The 18,070-nt window shown below is 48.0% G+C and overlaps 1 protein-coding gene across 1 annotated transcript; it reads right to left on the bottom strand.

The window, feature by feature from the left end:
• Positions 1 to 10,713: 10,713 nt before the first annotated feature.
• On the bottom strand, positions 10,714 to 17,837 carry LOC138521896 (tumor necrosis factor-like). The gene is made up of 4 exons (XM_069635057.1): positions 17,328 to 17,837; positions 16,557 to 16,599; positions 16,063 to 16,128; positions 10,714 to 12,521 (listed from the first exon to the last, which is right to left on the bottom strand). The coding sequence occupies exons 1-4, from the start codon at positions 17,520 to 17,522 to the stop codon at positions 12,112 to 12,114; spliced, it is 714 nt and encodes a 237-aa protein (XP_069491158.1). The 5' UTR covers positions 17,523 to 17,837; the 3' UTR covers positions 10,714 to 12,111.
• Positions 17,838 to 18,070: the final 233 nt, after the last annotated feature.

Genomic DNA, 18,070 nt, shown 5'->3' with positions numbered 1-18,070 from the left:
AGGTGACTTGAGGACCACAGTGCAGGGTTCGGCCAGATAGAATGTGTGCAGAGTGTAGTAACCACCTGTAGGCCAGTGCCTGGGTAGCTCTCTCCTCCAGGTGAATTGAGGACCACAGTACAGGTTTAGGCCAGATAGAATGTGTGCAGAGTGTAGTAGCCACCTCTAGGCCAGTGCTGGGGTAGCTCTCTCCTCCAGGTGACTTGAGGACCACAGAGCAGTGTTAGGCCAGATAGAATGTGTGCAGAGTGTAGTAGCCACCTGTAGGCCAGAGCAGGGGTAGCTCTCTCCTCCAGGCGACTTGAGGACCACAGTCAGCATTAGGCCAGATAGAATGTGTGCAGAGTGTAGTAGCCACCTGTAGGCCAGAGCGGGGGTAGCTCTCTCCTCCAGGTGACTTGAGGACCACAGTGCGGGGTTAGGCCAGATAGAATGTGTGCAGAGTGTAGTAGCCACATGTAGGCCAGTGCTGGGGTAGCCCTCTCCTCCAGGTGACTTGATGACCACAGTGCGGGGTTAGGCCAGATATAATGTGTGCAGGATGCAGTAGCCACCTGTAGGACAGTGCTTGGGTAGCTGTCTCCTCCAGGTGACTTGAGGACCCCTATGCAGGGTTAGGCCAGATAGAATGTGTGCAGAGTGTAGTAGCCACCTCTAGGCCAGTGCTGGGGTAGCTGTGTCCTCCAGGTGATTTGTGGACTACACTGCATGATTTTTATTTATTTTATTTTTAATTTGATTTAGTTGATACACAACTTTTCAAATATATACAAAAATACACAATTATACAAAAGCAGCAAAAAGAAGAAAAGAGAATAAAATACCAAGGGTACAAGAGATAAACATATTATAAAGAGTGCTTGGGAAGCTCTCTCCTCCAGATGACTTGAGGACCACTGTGCAGGATTAGGCCATATAGAATGTGTGCAGAGTGTACTAGCCATATGTAGGCCAGTGCTGGGGTAGCTGTCTCCTCCAGGTGACTTGAGGACCACAGTGCAGGGTTAGGCTGGAGAGGCCTCTTACAGCAGAGACTGTAGTGGTACTCCTACCACGTGATGTGGCTAGCACATAGAGGCCAAGACTGGGGTGATTGCTTTATCCTGGTGCTGGGGTACACTTGTGGATGTGAAATACTGAAACAGTGGTATTGTTGCCCATGCTGTTGCTTCATATCACCGAATGATGAAGTGATTGTGTCTTCTGGGTGGTGTTATGACTGTGTAAATGACAAGATTCAAGTGACTCTTTCCACCAGGTGTCCTGATGACCTGGTACTGGTAAAGGTAGGAATGGTTGTTTACTCCCGGTGGGGTGGAAACCTGGTACAGGTAAAAGTTGGAGAGGTTGTTTCCTCCTGGTGGGGTGGGGACCTGGTACAGGTAAAGGTTGGAGTAGTTGTTTCCTCCCGGTGGTGTGGCACCTGGTGCAGGTGAAGGTTGGAGTAGTTGTTTCCTCCCGGTGGTGTGGCACCTGGTGCAGGTGAAGGTTGGAGTAGTTGTTTCCTCCCGGTGGTGTGGCACATGGTGCAAGTAAAGGTTGGAGTGTTTTTTTCCTCCTGGTAGTGTGTGGACCTGGTAAAGGTATAGGTTGAAGTGGTTGTTTCCTTCAGGTGGTGTGGGAACCTGTTACAGGTAAAGGTTGGAGTGGTTCTTTTCTCCTGGTGGTGTTGGGACCTGGTATAGGTAAAGGTTGGAGTAGTTGTTTCCAATAGGTGGGGTGGTGACCTTATACAGGTAAAGGTTGGAGTGTTTCTTTCCTCCAGGTGGTGTGGAACCTGGTACCGGTAAATGTTGGAGTGGTTGTTTCCTCCTAGTGGGTTGGGTACCGGGTACAGGTAAAGATTGGAGTGGTTGTTTCCACCAGGTGGGGTGGGGACCTGATACAGGTAAAGGTTGGAGTGGTTGTTTCCTCCGGCTGGGGTGGGGACCTGGAACAGGTAAAGGTTGGAGTGGTTGTTTCCTCCTGGTGGTGTAGGGACCTGGTACAGGTAAAGGTTGGAGGGGTTGTTTCCTCCTAGTGGTGTGTGGGCCTGGTACAACTAAAGGTTGGAGTGGTTGTTTCCTCGAGGCAAGTGGAGTGGGGGCCTGGTACCGGTAAAGGTGTGAGTGGTTGTTTGCTTCAGGTTGTGTGTACCACATACAGATAACGTTTGGGGTGGTTGTGTCCACAGGTGGGGTGAGGACCTGGTAAAGGTAAACCTTGAAATGGTTGTTTCCTCCAGGTGGGGTGGGGACCTGGTACAGGTAAAGGTTGGAGTGGCTGTTTCTACTAGGTTGTGTGGGGACCTTGTACAGGTCAAGGTTGGTGTGGTTGTTTGCCATGTGCAGATAAAGGTTGCAGTGGTTGTTTCCTCCAGGTGGGGTGGAGACCAGGTGCAGGTAAAGGTGGGAGGGGTTGTTTTCTCCAGGTGTGGTGGAAACCTGGTACAGGTAAAGGTTGGAGGGGTTGTTTCATCCAGGTGGGGTGGACACCTGGTACAGGTAAAGGTTGGAGGGGTTGTTTCATCCAGGTGGGGTGGAAACCTGGTACAGGTAAAGGTTGGAGGGGTTGTTTCCTCCAGGAAGGGTGGAAACCTGGTACAGGTAAAGGTGGGAGGGTTGTTTTCTCCAGGTGTGGTGGAAACCTGGTACAGGTAAAGGTTGGAGGGGTTGTTTCATCCAGGTGGGGTGGAAACCTGGTACAGGTAAAGGTTGGAGGGGTTGTTTCATCCAGGTGGGGTGGAAACCTGGTACAGGTAAAGGTTGGAGGGGTTGTTTCCTCCAGGAAGGGTGGAAACCTGGTACAGGTAAAGGTGGGAGGGTTGTTTTCTCCAGGTGTGGTGGAAACCTGGTACAGGTAAAGGTTGGAGGGGTTGTTTCATCCAGGTGGGGTGGAAACCTGGTACAGGTAAAGGTTGGAGGGGTTGTTTCATCCAGGTGGGGTGGAAACCTGGTACAGGTAAATGTTGGAGGGGTTGTTTCATCCAGGTGGGGTGGAAACCTGGTACAGGTAAAGGTTGGAGAGGTTGTTTTCTCCAGGTGGTGTGGGGACCTGGTACAGGCAATGGTTGGAGGGGTTGTTTCCTCCAGGTGTGGTGGAAACCTGGTACAAGTAAAGGTTGGAGTGGTTGTTTTCTCCAGGTGGGGTGGAAACCTGATACAGGTAAAGGTTGAAGTGGCTGCTTACTCCATGTTGGGTGGGGACCTATAACAGGTAAAGGTTGGAGAGGTTGTTTTCTCCAGGTGGGGTGGAAACCTGGTACAGGTAAAGGTTGGATGGGGTTGTTTCCTCCAGGTGCGGTTTAAACCTGGTACAAGTAAAGGTTGGAGAGGTTGTTTTCTCCAGGTGGGGTGGAAACCTGGTACAGGTAAAGGTTGGAGGGGTTGCTTCCTCCAGGTGGGAAGGGGACCTATAACAGGTAAATGTTGGAGAGGTTTTTTTTTTCTCCAGGTGCGGTGTGGACCTCATACAGTTAAAGATAGGAGTGGGTCTTTCCTCCCGGTGAGGTTGGGACATGGTACAGGTGTGAGGGTCATGTGCTGCTGTGCCCGAGCCATCACACAGCTAGGCTTCGGGTGTGGCAGCACCCGCTTCCTCAACACTGCAAACCCACTTTTATGGAGTTTCCATGCTCCCTGGCGCAATAACGGTGTCCATCGTGCTCCATGGCATCATTCGTCGGACACGGCGCACTAGGGCTCACAGGTGTCGCGGTCTCGTAGTGTGACCATGTGGTAGGTTGCTTTACTCTAACCACAAGGTCGCGCTCCTGCCTGCCGTCACCAGCATGAGCCTATATTTGGCTAAGACACGTGATCATGGAGACAGGCAGCAGGTTAGTGTTAGGGAATTGGGTATTTAGATTCAGTTCTTTGTGCCCGCCACTTTATTCTGGGCATTAAGCACAAGAAGGACAGCAGAATATCTACAGGTACCGGTGGGGGGTGATTAATGTCCAGGCCCCTTATTGGATGATTTATTGAATAATGGCGTGTTATTAATTCATTCCCTTTGTCACCTCGCTACAGCTCCTGTCCAGAAAGTGAGAACTAGGGGGTGTGTCAAGTAGCACTCCCGCCTGGCAGGACCTTCCCCACAGTGTACCAGTCTGGCTTGCATGGGGGTGGGTTCCTCCCGGGTGGGCAGTGTATTGCCTTCAAAAGACTCCTGAGAATTCCTGGAAAGATTTCCAGAGCTGACAGATTGCCAGAACCTTTGTTCTCCTGAGTCATGGAGGCAATAATACAGGACCTAATGGCAGCTGTGCATGAATTGCAGGTTACAGTTACCACATACCGCCAGGAAAAGACAGTACTATTCCAATCTATGCCCGTCTTACAAAAGACAATGGAAGGTTTGGTTAAAAAGCCTATTTCAGTTAGTAACCCTTGGGGATCTGCTGTTGGACAAGCCACTTCTTCTGGTTCAGGCGGGACCACGTCCAGAACTGATAGTAGAGCCATCCTTGCTCCTGCTACCCTACCTGGCCCAGGAGGGTGAGGGGGGGAGTACCCAGCATTCCTTCTCCACTCATGCCTACTAAATATGGGAGAGACCCAAAGGGGTTAAAGCCCTTTTTGACTCAATGTTGCATTCACTACCTAAATAAACCCCTTCTGTGTCCTTCTGATCAAGCTATGGTAGCCTTTGTACAATCTGGAGAAGACCGCACCCTCCTGGGCAGCCCCGCTTATCAACACCAGCAGTCCCTTACTAACAAATTATGGTCTCTTTTTGGAAGCCTTCCAAGCTATGATTGACAGGCGCTACGCACCACAATCCATCAGGCAAAAATGATCAGAGGGATTTGTTCGCTGATGCAGCTCATTTTCGTGTTTTAGTTTCGCAAACGGAATGGCCCGAAGATGCACAGCTTGCGATGTTTCATAAAGGGCTCTGAGAAGAGTTGAAAGATGCCTTAAGCCAAGTAGTCACTTCCAGAAAATCTTGTGGATTACCTTACTATAGTCATCTGTCTAGAACAGTGTAGTAATGATCGCAAGCGTGAAAGAAGAAGACGGGAGACACATAGACCCTTGTTTTCCCTCGAAACAAAAGTACCCTCTGCCATTGTTCCTGAGCCTATACGATTAGGTAGCACTAGGGGTCCCATGTCACCTGACGAACAGGAAAGTAGAAAGAAATTCAAGCTCTGCTTCTATTGTGGTGACACTGGGCATGCCGTCCAAGCCTCACCACGAAGATTTTCTCAGACCATGGGAAATGATTCCACCGCCCTTAATAGGGAATCTTGGCCCGGGTGATCCGCTACGGAATTCCCAGAAAATTGGAATACCATTGGCCAGTAGCCCTTCTAGATTTATTCTTTGAACAAAAGAGATGGGAAGGGATTGTAGCCCTGATAGGCAGCGGCGCCACAGGAAGCTTTATTGACATTGCCTTTGCACATAGTGGACAGATACCTTTGAGACTCAAAGACAGAGACAACCCTGTTAGGTCTGTAGATGGTTCACCCTTAATCGCCGAACCACTTACCTTACAGACAAGTACTCTCTTGATGGTATGTGCTACGTACCACCATGAGTATTTGTCCTTTGATGCTATGTCTGCACCCCATTTTCAGGTTATTTCTAGGTATTCCGTGGTTGTGCCACCACAATCCTTTGATTGACTGGAAAGACCAGAAACTCACGTTCCAAGTAAACGAATGCCCAGCCTCTTGTTCCAAGCCTCTGCGCCCATATTTTCCGCTATTAACACAAGATCCTGGAAGTTGTGGCCTCTCTCCTTCTTTTTAACACGCATTAGTCATCCCTCCTCAACTACCTTCTGAATATCATGGTTTTTTCCAATGCATTTGACCCCAAAGAAGCCAAAAGGTTGCCTCCACACAGGGAGCATGACTGCCGAATAGAACTTTATCCCTGAATTCCACATGGATGAACGTATGCTCTCTCTGAAAAAAGAAAACCTTGTGTTAAATTAATACCTAGAGGATATCTCGAGAAAAGGATTTATTTGTCATTCCACATCCACTGCAGAGGCCCCATTGTTTTTTATCCCTAAGAAAGACGAAACAGAGCTCCAAACTTGTATCGAAAATAGACAACTAAATGCGATTACCATCAAGAACTGCTTTCCCCTACCATTAATACAAGTACTCTTACACCAGGCGAAGGATAGTAGCATTTACACAAAACCTGACTTGACGGGAGCATATTACTGGTTCGAATGGCAGAAGGCGATGAGTGGAAGACCGCCTTTCCAACCAGCTTGGACATTATGAGTACCTTTTCATGCCCTTTGGGCTTTGTAACGCCCCTGAGGTTTTTCAACATTTCCTTTACAATATATTTGGTGACCTCTTGGACATATGATATACTTATTTTTTAACCTTCTTATGAACAACATGTAAAACGTGAGAGAAATCCTTCTAAGACTACGTAACCACCAGCTTTATGCCAAGATTACGAAATGTGAATTTCACAAACAATGAATCACCTATTTGGGTTACGTATGGATGTATCGGAGTGGATCACAGGAAGATCTCTGCCATCTTAGAATGGCCTGTACCCTCTTTAATAAAAGCATTACAAAGATTCCTAGGCTTTGCAAACTTCTATCATAGGTTCATCCCAAGATATTCAGACATTCTTGTCCCCTTAAACCATTTGTTGAAAAAGGATGTTTCTTTCACATGGAATCAAGACACTGACCATGCTTTTGAGAATCTCCAAACATTGTGTATCGCGGTACCGGTCATACGGTTACCAGATCCAAACGTACCATATTTTTTGGGAAACAGAGGCCTCCAATTATGCTTTAGGAGCAATCCTTTTACAAAAGAATGCACGACTGCCTGTTCACATCCTCTGCTCTATTACTCCCGGACCTTGAATCCTGCGGAGAGGAATTACACCATTTTTTAGAAGGAGCTATTGGCCTTAAAAGTTACCTTCCTGAATTGGAGACACTTATTGGAACAAGCTAGGCACACCATAACGGTCTATACGGATCACCATAACCTGTTTTTTTATAACAGCTTCTGTCAATGAACCAACCACAGAACCGTTGGGTACCATTTTTCGAGGTTTGATTTTTTTGTCACATTCAAACCGGGCAGCCAAAATACCAAGGCTGACGTTTTATCCAGTGTTTATCGTGGAGTAGAAGATGACATTCAAGGGATCCCTTTCGTATCTCCTGAGAAAAGCATTTCAATTAAGGATTCTCCTTCAATGGCATATGAAGATGTATTGAGGAATACCTATACTGCACAGAAGTAGAAATCCTTCCTAATGGAAAACATAATCCATATCGAAGAACAAGGGTTTTTGTTTCACCACCATCGTTCATGGTTGCCAACCAAAGAAAGCCCACACACCATGCTGTACTGGTGCCATGATCTCCCTGGAGCAGAACACTTTGGTATCCGAAAAGACCATAGAGAAAGCACAACAATATGCCTGGTGGAAGACGTTAAAGGATGATATCGTTGATTATATTCACAGATGTGAGATCTCTGTCCAATCCAAGACACTACGTGGGAAGCCTTTTAGATTATTACAACCCTTACCCCTTCCGGAGCGACCATGACAAATATGTTCCATAGACTTCATCCTAGATCTCCCGACAAAAAAGCAGTTATACTGTGATACAAACAGTAAAGGGATTCGTATACAAAAATAGCTTATTTCATAGTCCTCAAGGAAGTTCTTTCAGCCCTGAAACTGGCTCATTGTTTCCTAAAGAACGTAATCCGTCTCCATCGCATACCCAACTCTATTATCACTGACAGAGGAACTCAGTTTGTCTCTACTTTTTGAAGAGCTGTAACAGAGAAATGGGTGTACGCCTGAACTGTGTCTCAGCTTACTATCTCAAAAGTGATAGAGCGAGAGAGCCAACCAGACGATTGGTCAATATCTTCGGTGTTATCTGACAGAATATGAACATGGATGGACCAATCTCTTACCACTACTGGAATTTGCACATAATGATTCCTATCACACCTCCATCAAGATACTCCTTTTCATCTCTCAAATGATATACATCCTAGTTCTCTTCCTATCCATTCACCTGTGGATTCCTCCATTCCAGCAGCCCATGCCTTTATGAGAAAAATCAAGGACGAACTAGACAAGGCTAACCAACATCTGTCCCAAGCCCAGGAGCAAGCCTGTAAATATGCCAACAGAAAACACAGACCTTCCCCTTCTTATCAGGTTACTGATCTTGTTTGGTTGTCCACCAGTCACATAAATCTCCCTTCTTTTAGTAAGAAACTCAAAGCTCGTTTCATTGGTCCTTTTCCAATTATTGTGATTATCAATCCAGCTGCAGTAGAATTACATCTACCCTTGCATGACCATATTCACCTTGTATTTCATGTCTCCCTTTTGAAACCTGTTCATGTCTGTAATATCTTATTGTATGTCTGCTGTTATAGGTAGTCATAACAAGGCAAGCATGGGCATGAGCAGATGTGGAGTGTGGAACATGGAATGTGAAGGGAACATGCTTGGTAAGAACATTTAGCAATCATTACAGTTTGTGTTGCTGATGGAGCCTGTGGGCTAACCTGTATACTTAATAAAGTATCATCCTTCCCACATATGGTGTAAGCCTACATCATTTCAATGTCTCTTTCCTTTAGCGATGCCATGTTAGACCCATGCCTCTCCCCATGGGTCCTCAAGAAGAATACAAGGCCCAAAAGATCATAGATTCCTGTGTGCACAGGTGCAAGGTTCATTATCTGGTCATTGGAAGTGCAATGGGCTGGAGGACCGTTTGTTGATTCCTGTTAATGATGTCATGTCCCGAGGCTCCTGCGTACTTTTCTGCCCTCAGGGATTTCCAGGGGTCTAGGTGGGAGGGGTTCTGGGTGCTGCTGTGCCCGAACCTCATACAGCAGGGTTTTGGCACCGCAGCGCCTGCTTCCTCTGTGCCCCCGGGCGCATAACGGCATCCAGAGGGTTGCATGGCAATGCGCATCGGAGCGGACGTGTCGGGGCTCACAGGTGGCGCGGTCTCGGAGTGTGACCACGTCGTGGGCTGCTTTACTCTAACCTCCAGGTCATGCTCCTGCCTGAGATCACCAGAATGAGCCTATATTAGGCTCAGAACATCCGAAATCTGACGTTCTCATGACGGTTGTGATTATGGATCCAGGCAGCAGGTTAGAGTTAGTGAATTAGGTACTTGTTTGTTTTTAACCTGCCACGTTATACTTGATATACTTGATATTAAGCACAAGAAGGACAGCAGAATATCTACAGGTACCCCGGGGGGGGGGGGTGCGGGGGGGGGGGTTAATGTCCGGACTCCTTATTGCAAGATTTATTGAATAATGGCATTTTATTAATTACTTCCCTTCATCGCCTCGCCAGAGCTTCTGTCCAGAAAGTGAGAACTAGGGGGTGTGTCAAGTAGCACTCCCGCCTGGCAGGACCTTCCTCACAGTGTACCACTCTGGTTTACCTGTGGGTGGGTTCCTCCTGGGTGGGCAGTGTATTGCCTCCAACAGACTCCTGAGAATTAGAGTGATTGTTTCCTCCAGGTGAGGTGGGGACCTGGTACAGGTAAAGTTTGGAGTGGTTATTTCTTCCAGGTGGGATGTGGACCTGGAACAGGTAAATGTGGTAGTTGTTGTTTCTTCCGGTGGTGTGGGAACCTGGGGCAGGTGAAAGTTGGAGTGGTTGTTTCTTCCAGGTGGGGTGGGGACCTGCTACAGGTAAAGGTTGGAGTGGTTGTTTCCTCCTGATGGGGCGGGGATCTGGTACAGGCAAATGTGGGAGTGGTTGTTTCCTCCAGGTGGAGTGGGGACCTGCTACAGGTAATGTTTGGAGTAGTTGTTTCCTTCAGGTGGGACAGGTACATGTGGGAGTGGTTGTTTCCTCCAGGTGGGGTGGGGACCTGCTACAGGTTAAGGTTGGAGTGGTTGTTTCCTCCAAGTGGGGTGGGGACCTGGTACAAGTAAAGGTTGGAATAGTTCTTTCTTCCAGGTGGGGTGGGGACATGGTACAGGTAAAGGTTGGCATGATTCTTGGCTGTGGTCTTGGAGTGGTTTGTTCCCCTAGGTATTGTGGGGACTGTGTACAGGTCAGAGTGGTTGTTTACTCCAGATGGGGTGGTGACCTGGTACAGGTAAACACAGGATTGGTTGTTTCTTCCTGGTCGGTGGGGACCTGGGCACAGTTTGGAGTGGTTGTTTCCTCCAGGTGGATTGGGGAACTGGCACAGGTTGGAGTGGTTGTTCCTGCTAGGTATTGTGAGGACGTGATTAAGGTAAAGGTAGGAGGGGATGATTCCTACAGGTGGGGTAGGAACCTGCATACAGGTTGGAGTGGTTGTTTCCACCAGGTGAATAGATGAGCCGCTACAGGTAAAGGTTGGAGTGATTGTTTCCACTAGGTATTGGCCGGGCCTGGGACCATGTACAGGAAAAGGTCAGAGTGATTGTTTCCACTAGGTACTGTGGGGACCGGGTACAGCTAAATGTTGGAGTGGTTGTTTCCTTCTGGTGGGGTGAGGACCTGCTACAGGTTAAGGTTGAAATAGTTGTTTCCTCCAGGCGGGGCATTCAAGCAATTAAAAAGTCTGGAAAACACAGATGAGTGCGAGACTCAAAGTAAATGCAGAGCTGGAGACTAAGTAGCATCCATGATATTAAAGTGGGTAGGCAAGTGAGCCAATTGGGTGGGTTGCATAGTCCTCACTGGCTATGGATAGCCATTTGTTAAAGAAGTACCACGATTACACAACGGCTACAAGTCTCCAATTCAAGTTTATTCCACTAGTGCCAATATACATCCAAACACATGCACAGGAGAACTCCCCTTTGCAGTTCAGACATAAATATAGAGTTTCACATTTCAATACAGAAGCAAAAAGGTGAACCTCCAAGATGCCAGAGTGAGACAGTATTTCAACAATGCAAACATGTGACTTTAACATAAATCAGCATTGAATGGCATCAACCAACTTGTGTTAATATAACACATAACGATGTTGCAAGAACATACATTTGAGATATACACCATAGCCACGGTAACAGCAGGAATGGGATTGGAGGATCCCTGCCAGCATAGGATGTAAAGGATGCCACAATAAATATTATTGTGACATATTGTTGCATTAAGTCTCACCAAAAACTTGTATTTACTTTTTATAGATACCTGAGTACATTATAGTTGCAGCAGTACTCAATGTTAATGTCACAGCTTAATGCATAACTATGGTACTCAACCCGTGACACTGACACATAGTCATGGTCATCCTTTTGATGTATTTTGAAATTAAGATAATGTTACACAATGAACTTCGAGAGCAAGAAACATATATTTATCACTGACTGGGTGCATATAACACATTGGCTCATATCCTACAGGATATTGGACAACTGGTCATGCCATTAAATGCAGATGTTTTATTGGCATTGACACCAAAGGGCACTCGACATAGTGGAGTGGTTTCAAAATGGCTGTTGCATCGCTACATCATGTAATATACATAAGTCATAAAGTGTTCTCTTCCATTTCATGAATAAATATCATGGACTGGAAAAGTAAATGCATCACAATTCCTAATTTTTTACACTATCATTTTCTCTGCCAACAGCAGAGGAAATATGCAAAATGTGATACACATGAGACGGGCATATATCTTGCCATAGAGACTTCTCAGAAGCATACTCTTCACACGAGTTGATGGCATTGCATGGGCAACCGTGTCAGGCCAGCCTGCCACTGCCGGGCTTCCCTTGGATTCCACGGAATGCCAAGCTTGATACCAAAGCCGCTTTTTGATGTCACAAAATATAAAATATGGCTATACAAATAAACATGAATACATTAATATTATGTCACAAAATATAAATATGGCTATACAAGTCAACTTAAATAAATTAATAAATATTTAAACATAAATACAATCTATAAAAAATAAATATGTGCTGAGTTAATTCGCTTTGCTTTTGTTCTCTTACTTTTTAACTGTTTTAGTTTTCATTGAGTAGTCATTCAGAGTTTCTTTTATCTCTTCTTTTTCCTTTAAGTGTTTCAGTTTCCTTATGTCCACTTGGTCATTCGCCCACTTGTTCTCTCTCTCTCTTTCTTTCTCTCTTTCATTCTTTCTTTCTTTCTTTCTTTCTTTCTTTCTTTCTTGTTACATTGCAATGACTCCAAAATAATTCTGGGCGCCCTTTGGGTCCAAGTTAGCGATCTGGGTTGTGCGCGTGGAGAGGACATCCCCTTCCTCCAGGCTGAAGACCGCCCCCTGGTAGATGCTTTCATACCAGTGTTGTCCATTGGGGGAGGTGCCCTCGCAGGCTGACTTGGTGGCACTCAATAGGGGCATGTCGACGGAGTAGGACTCCGAACGCTTGTAGACGGAGTGCACCAAGTACAGGCTGCCTTTGGCGGGGCACTGCCCCCCATAGTAGACCACCTGCGTGTACACGAAGTAAAGGCCCCGAGCAGGGATGACCAGGGTGTTGTCTTCCAACATCATCCCATTTTCCATGAAGGCGTTGCCTCGGTCTGAGATCCAGCGCAGGCTCTTGTGGCTGAGGTCAGCTGCCAGGACAGAAAGGGAATGGGAGAAAGTTAGAGTGAGTTGCCAATGGTAACGCAACAGCCTATCAGAGGGAGCCAGGTGGGCAGACAGATGGAGAGGAAGGATGGCCAACAAACCACTAGGGAAAGAAATGTGGAGATAGATGGGTGGGGACAGCTCGGAGGTGAGGGTGCAAGGAAACAAGGCCTGTGGAAAGAGAGGATCATGGGACTAGAGAGGATGAACAAAGAGCGAGAGCAGGGAAAGTGTGGCAGGCTGGTGGAAAGAGAGATGGATAGGTAATAGAGAGGAAGACAAAGCCAGGACGGACAAAGGGATGGACCCAAAGAGATCAACAGAGAGATGGAATAATCGAAATAGTGATGGATGGAAGGATGGACGGATGGAAGGGTGAATGGGTGAATATTAGCATTGATAGATGGATATGTGGATGGGTGGATGTACGGATGGATGAATATTGTCGTGGATGGGTGCATGAATGGATGACTATTTGCATGGATGGATGGGTGGAAGGATGGATGGATGGATGGATGGATGGATGGATGGATGGATGGATGGATGGATGGATGGATGGATGGATGGATGGATGGATGGATGGATGGATGGATATTGGCATTGATAGATGGGTGGATGGATGGGTGGGTGGATGAATAATAGCGTGGATGGATGGATGGATGGGTGGATGGATGAATATTGGCATGGATGGATGAAGATTGGCCTGGATGGCTTGATAGATATGATATGATATTTTATTTATATTGCACCCATAAACAAGTGTTTCAGGGTGCATCGAGGCAAGGGAGGGGTATAATGGAGCAACAAAAACAATGATCTTACTAGGCCCAGTGACATTGAGAACGCGCAAGTGCAGGGGAGGCAGGAGAGGAGTGGAAAGTGCTGAACATGTGAAAGAAACAACAGGTAGTGCGGTCAGCCGGTGAAAAGTGCAGGAATTAAGTGCAGAGGCGGATGTCAATAAGTGCATGTAGGGGACTGTAGGGTTGCAGGTACAGACACAAGTGCATGGGTTGCCGGAGGCAGTGTGGGTATACAGCTGGGTGGTCAGGGACCTGGGCCCAAAATCAGAGGGTAGCCAGGTGACCAGTGCAGTATCAGGTAGGAAATCATCAGGGGAGAGGAAGAGAGACGGGAGAAGCAAAGAGGAAGGTCTTGAGGTGCTTCCGGAACCGAAGATGGTTCTCCTCAAATTTCAGAAAGGCAGGGAGACTGTTCCAGAGGGAGGCCCCAGCTGAACAAAGAGATCTACCACCAACTCATTGCTTGGAGAAGCGACTGACCCTGAGGGAGTTGTAGGTGAAGGAGCAAAGGCCTCGTGTAGAAAGGCATTGAGAGTTGAAGGTATTGCAGACCCAGGCCCCAGAAGGCCTTGTGAACAATGCAAAGGGTATTAGACGTAATCCTTGCAGCCACTGGGAGTCAGTGCAGAGATTTCAGTGCTGGAGAGATACGAACCCTGGGCTTGAGGCCAAGGACAAGACTCGCAGCCCTGTTCTGGATAAGTTGTAAAGGGTGGAGAGTAGAAGCAGGCAGATTTAGAAAGAGGCTGTTGCAGTAGTCCAGCCTGGAAAGAACCAGAGCTCTAGAGACAGTGAGCTTCTGGGGGAAGGAGAGGAAGGGGGGAATAGCTCTGAGGAGGTGTAGTTGGCAGTTTGACTTCTTAGAGATGTCAGAGATGTGAGGAGAGAAGGAGAGAGTGGAGTCGAAGATGACCCTGAGGTTCTTAGCCTCGCAGGTGGGAGCAGGAAGAGGGCCAAGAGAGGCCAGCCAGAGAGTGACAGGAAAGGAGGTAGCGGGTGTGCCGATGAGGAGAATCTCAGTCTTAATGGCATTAAGGCAGGGATAATCTTAGGCACACCACTCATGGATAGCAGACAGACAGTCAGAGATGAGAGAAGGAGAAGAGTTGACGGGAGGGAGCCTGAAAATGAGCTGAGTTTCGGCTGCATAGCACTGAAAGTTGGGGCAGAGAGCGGCAATGCAGTGGACGAGGAGTGCCAGGTATTGGTTGAACTGTCATGTAAGGATGGATGGATGGGTGGGTGGATGGATGTAAGGATGGATGGATGTAAGGATGGATGGATGAATATTGGTGTGGATGGATGAATGGATGTATGGATGGATGGATGAATATTGGCGTAGATGGATGGATGTAAGGATGGGTGAATGTTGGTGTGGATGGGTGGATGTAAGGATGGATGAATATTGGCATGGATGGATGGATGTAAGGATGGGTGAGTGGATATTGGTGTGGATGGATGGATGAATATTGGCTTGGATGGGAGGATGGATGAATATTGGCGTGGATGTAAGGATGTAAGAATGGGTGAATAGTGGTGTGGATGGATGGATGGAAGGATGGATGAATAGAGGCGTGGATAGATGGATGGATGGATGTAAGGATGGATGGATGAATATTGGCATGGATGGAAGGATGGATGAATATTGGTTTGGATGGATGAATGGATGAATATTGGAGTGGGTGGATGGATGGATGAATATTGGCGTGGTTGGAAGGATGGATGAATATTGGCGTGGATGGACGGGTGGATGCATATTGGCGTGGATGGATGGATGTAAGGATGGGTGAATATTGGTGTGGATGGATGGATGTAAGGATGGGTGAGTGGATACTGGCATGGATGCATGGATGAATATTGCCATGGATGGAAGGATTGATGAATATTGGATTGGATGGGTGGATGGATGAATATTGGTGTTGATGGAAGGATGGATGAATATTGGTGTAGATTGATGGGTGAATATTGGCGTGGATGGATGGATGAATATTGGTGTGGATGGAAGGATGGAAGGATGGATGAATACTGGTGTGGAAGGATGGATGAATATTGACGTGGATTGAAGGATGGGTGAATATTGGTGTGGATGGATGGATGAATATTGACGTGGATTGAAGGATGGACGGATATTGGTGTGGATAGAAGGATGGATGAATATTGGCGTGGATGCAAGGATGGGTGAATATTGGTGTGGATGGATGGATGAATATTGACGTGGATTGAAGGATGGATGCATATTGGTGTAGATGGATGGGTGAATATTGGTGTGGATGGATGGGTGAATATTGGCGTGGATGGATGGATGAATATTGGTGTGGATGGATGGATGTAAGGATGGGTGAGTGGATATTGGTGTGGATGGATGGATGAATGGACGGATGAATATTGGCGTAGATGGAAGGATAGATGAATATTGTCGTGGATGGATGGATGGATGGATGGATATTGGTGCGGATGGAAGGATGTAAGGATGGATGAATACTGGTTTGGATGGATGGATGGATGGATGGATGGATGAATATTGGTGTGGGTAGAAGGATGGATGATGGGAGGGAGGGACAGGCATTGGCATGGTAGGTTGGGATGGGTTGCAGAATGGAAGGGCAGCTTGTTGAGGTTCACGCTTGGTGTAGGTGGCTTGGAAGGGGTAACAGTGTGGCAGGAGAGTGGGAAAGGCAGCCAGAGAAGGGGTGGAGCTCTCTACACCCCCTCATCTCCTTACCTATCAGGTGGGCGGCGGGTTTCTGCGATTCCATGGCCTGGAGCTTGAGCTGCTGAGGAATGGGACCTGGAGGAAGAAAGGGGGCTCAGAGTTAGACCCTCAGGTGGAACAGACATCACCCTCACAAGCCTCACAATGCAGTGTGTCCCTACGCCCCCCAGCATGAAACCAAGCCCCTTAACAAACTCCCGCTAAACTGGCGCCCATATATCAGTCCACGGGGGGCAACGTCCTATCAAATGCCCCCGACCCCCAAAAACAGCTCCCTGGAATAGCTGATGGGAGAACAATCAGCGCAGATGCTGTATACTGACTGGCGGACAATGGGAGGCTGAACGGCGTAACCTAACGCGCTGATTCTTAACAGACAACATGTGACCTGCAGTTTACACACACACATCTCCGCAGAAGTCCCCAACCCACCGAGCTGCCTTCTCATTGGATATATAAATGGGTGGAATTGATGAAATCGTAGACCCGGGCTTAACACTTACTTAAATGCGGATCCGCCGGCGAGTTCTGGTGCTGCCAATCGGACTAGCGGGACAAAACAAACAGAACATTTTAATTTACAGAATTTCGGACAGAAAACTTGTCAAAAACATATGAAAGCATTTATTGGGCATTGACTTGCGGGGAAGAGGGTAAAAGGGGAAGTGGGGGGACAGAGTTGTATTGAATCAAACAGAATACAGCGAGAAACTTAGCAGTAGTAGTGATGGAAATTCTTCTTCTCGGCTTGTTCCTGCCCCCTCGCCTCTTGGTGGTTGCACCCACCTGGCACGCCCACACCTGCTGCCCATCCACCACCCTTGTACGGGACTATGGTCCCCGCCGCAACCACCCCCAGCCCCCATCATGAGAGTGAGGGATACTGGCGGACACCAGCATCTCTCCCCTGGAATGCAGGGGAGCGGGTGGATGCATGGAAGGACGGGTTGGACGTTTGACATTCTAGGCGCTATGGCAAGGTGACGGAAGCTGCCAGCCTGGGCGACGAATTGCACTATTAAGGGGGCACACGTCTGTGCCAGTGAATAAGAACCCGCGCTGACGGTGCCAGTCACTACTATCAGGACTTCTCAGCGTTGACTCTAGCCTCGAAAATCCTGACAAGAGCCCATCAATGTATGCATTAAACACCACTCCTCTAGGCACTAGAAAGACTCCAAACAATACACGTGGCCAGGAAATGCATCCCCAGACCAGGCTGAATTCTGCAAGCTCAGAAAAGCCAACGAAATGAGCGTGGCAGAGTATCTCACCTGCTTGGAAGTGCTGTGGGGGTAGGGGATGACCTGGAAGAACAGCAGAGTCAAGACGACGGTGGCACCGGCTAGCGCCGCGAAGGACGTAGCGGCCAGCCACCGCCAGCACCTGTTGTGGCGCGGCCGGGAGGTGTCTCGCTCCACCTGCAGCCCCCCCTTCTCCATGTCGTGGAGGAAGATCTCGGTGCTCATGGTCCTTGGTGTCCCTGGATGAATGGATGAATGATGGACTTGTGCACGGCTTCAAGGCGCTGCCCTTCCAGGCTCCTGGGCTCTTTGCGTATAGTCAGCTCGTGCCCCTCTTGCTGCCCTTACTCTCTCCTGGCACTGGCTGGGTATTCTTCTTTCTAACCACTCCTTGGGTTAGGCTTTAGCCAGGATGCCTGTACTCACAGCTGAGCCGCCTCTTGGTTCCTCGTGAGTGCTTGCAGGATGTGTTCTTGTTTGTGTCCAGCTGGGACAGGCGCCCTTTTAAAGGGCGCCCTGCACTGGGGCGCTGCTGGAGAGAATTCCCGTGACATCAGCCTCCCCAGAGGAAGGACGCCCATTGGCCGAGAGCGCCTGTTCCTCTTTCCCTTTCAGCTTGCCCCGCCCCCAGCTCCTCCAGCAGAGGCCGCCAGCCAATCACCGAGCGCCCCACGCCGCAAAGGAAACTTCAAAAAGAGGAATCAAAACCTCGTGGAATTAAACGACACTAGCGAAAAACCCGCAATTTTGGAAATTGAAAGCCTCTTTTGGTT

This window comes from Ambystoma mexicanum, chromosome 13 (assembly GCF_040938575.1).
Source record: "Ambystoma mexicanum isolate Mex_15411 chromosome 13, UKY_AmexF1_1, whole genome shotgun sequence".
NCBI lineage: Eukaryota > Metazoa > Chordata > Amphibia > Caudata > Ambystomatidae > Ambystoma > Ambystoma mexicanum.
The sequence above is the reverse complement of the archived record's forward strand: the minus strand, read 5'-3'. Positions and strand labels throughout refer to the sequence as shown.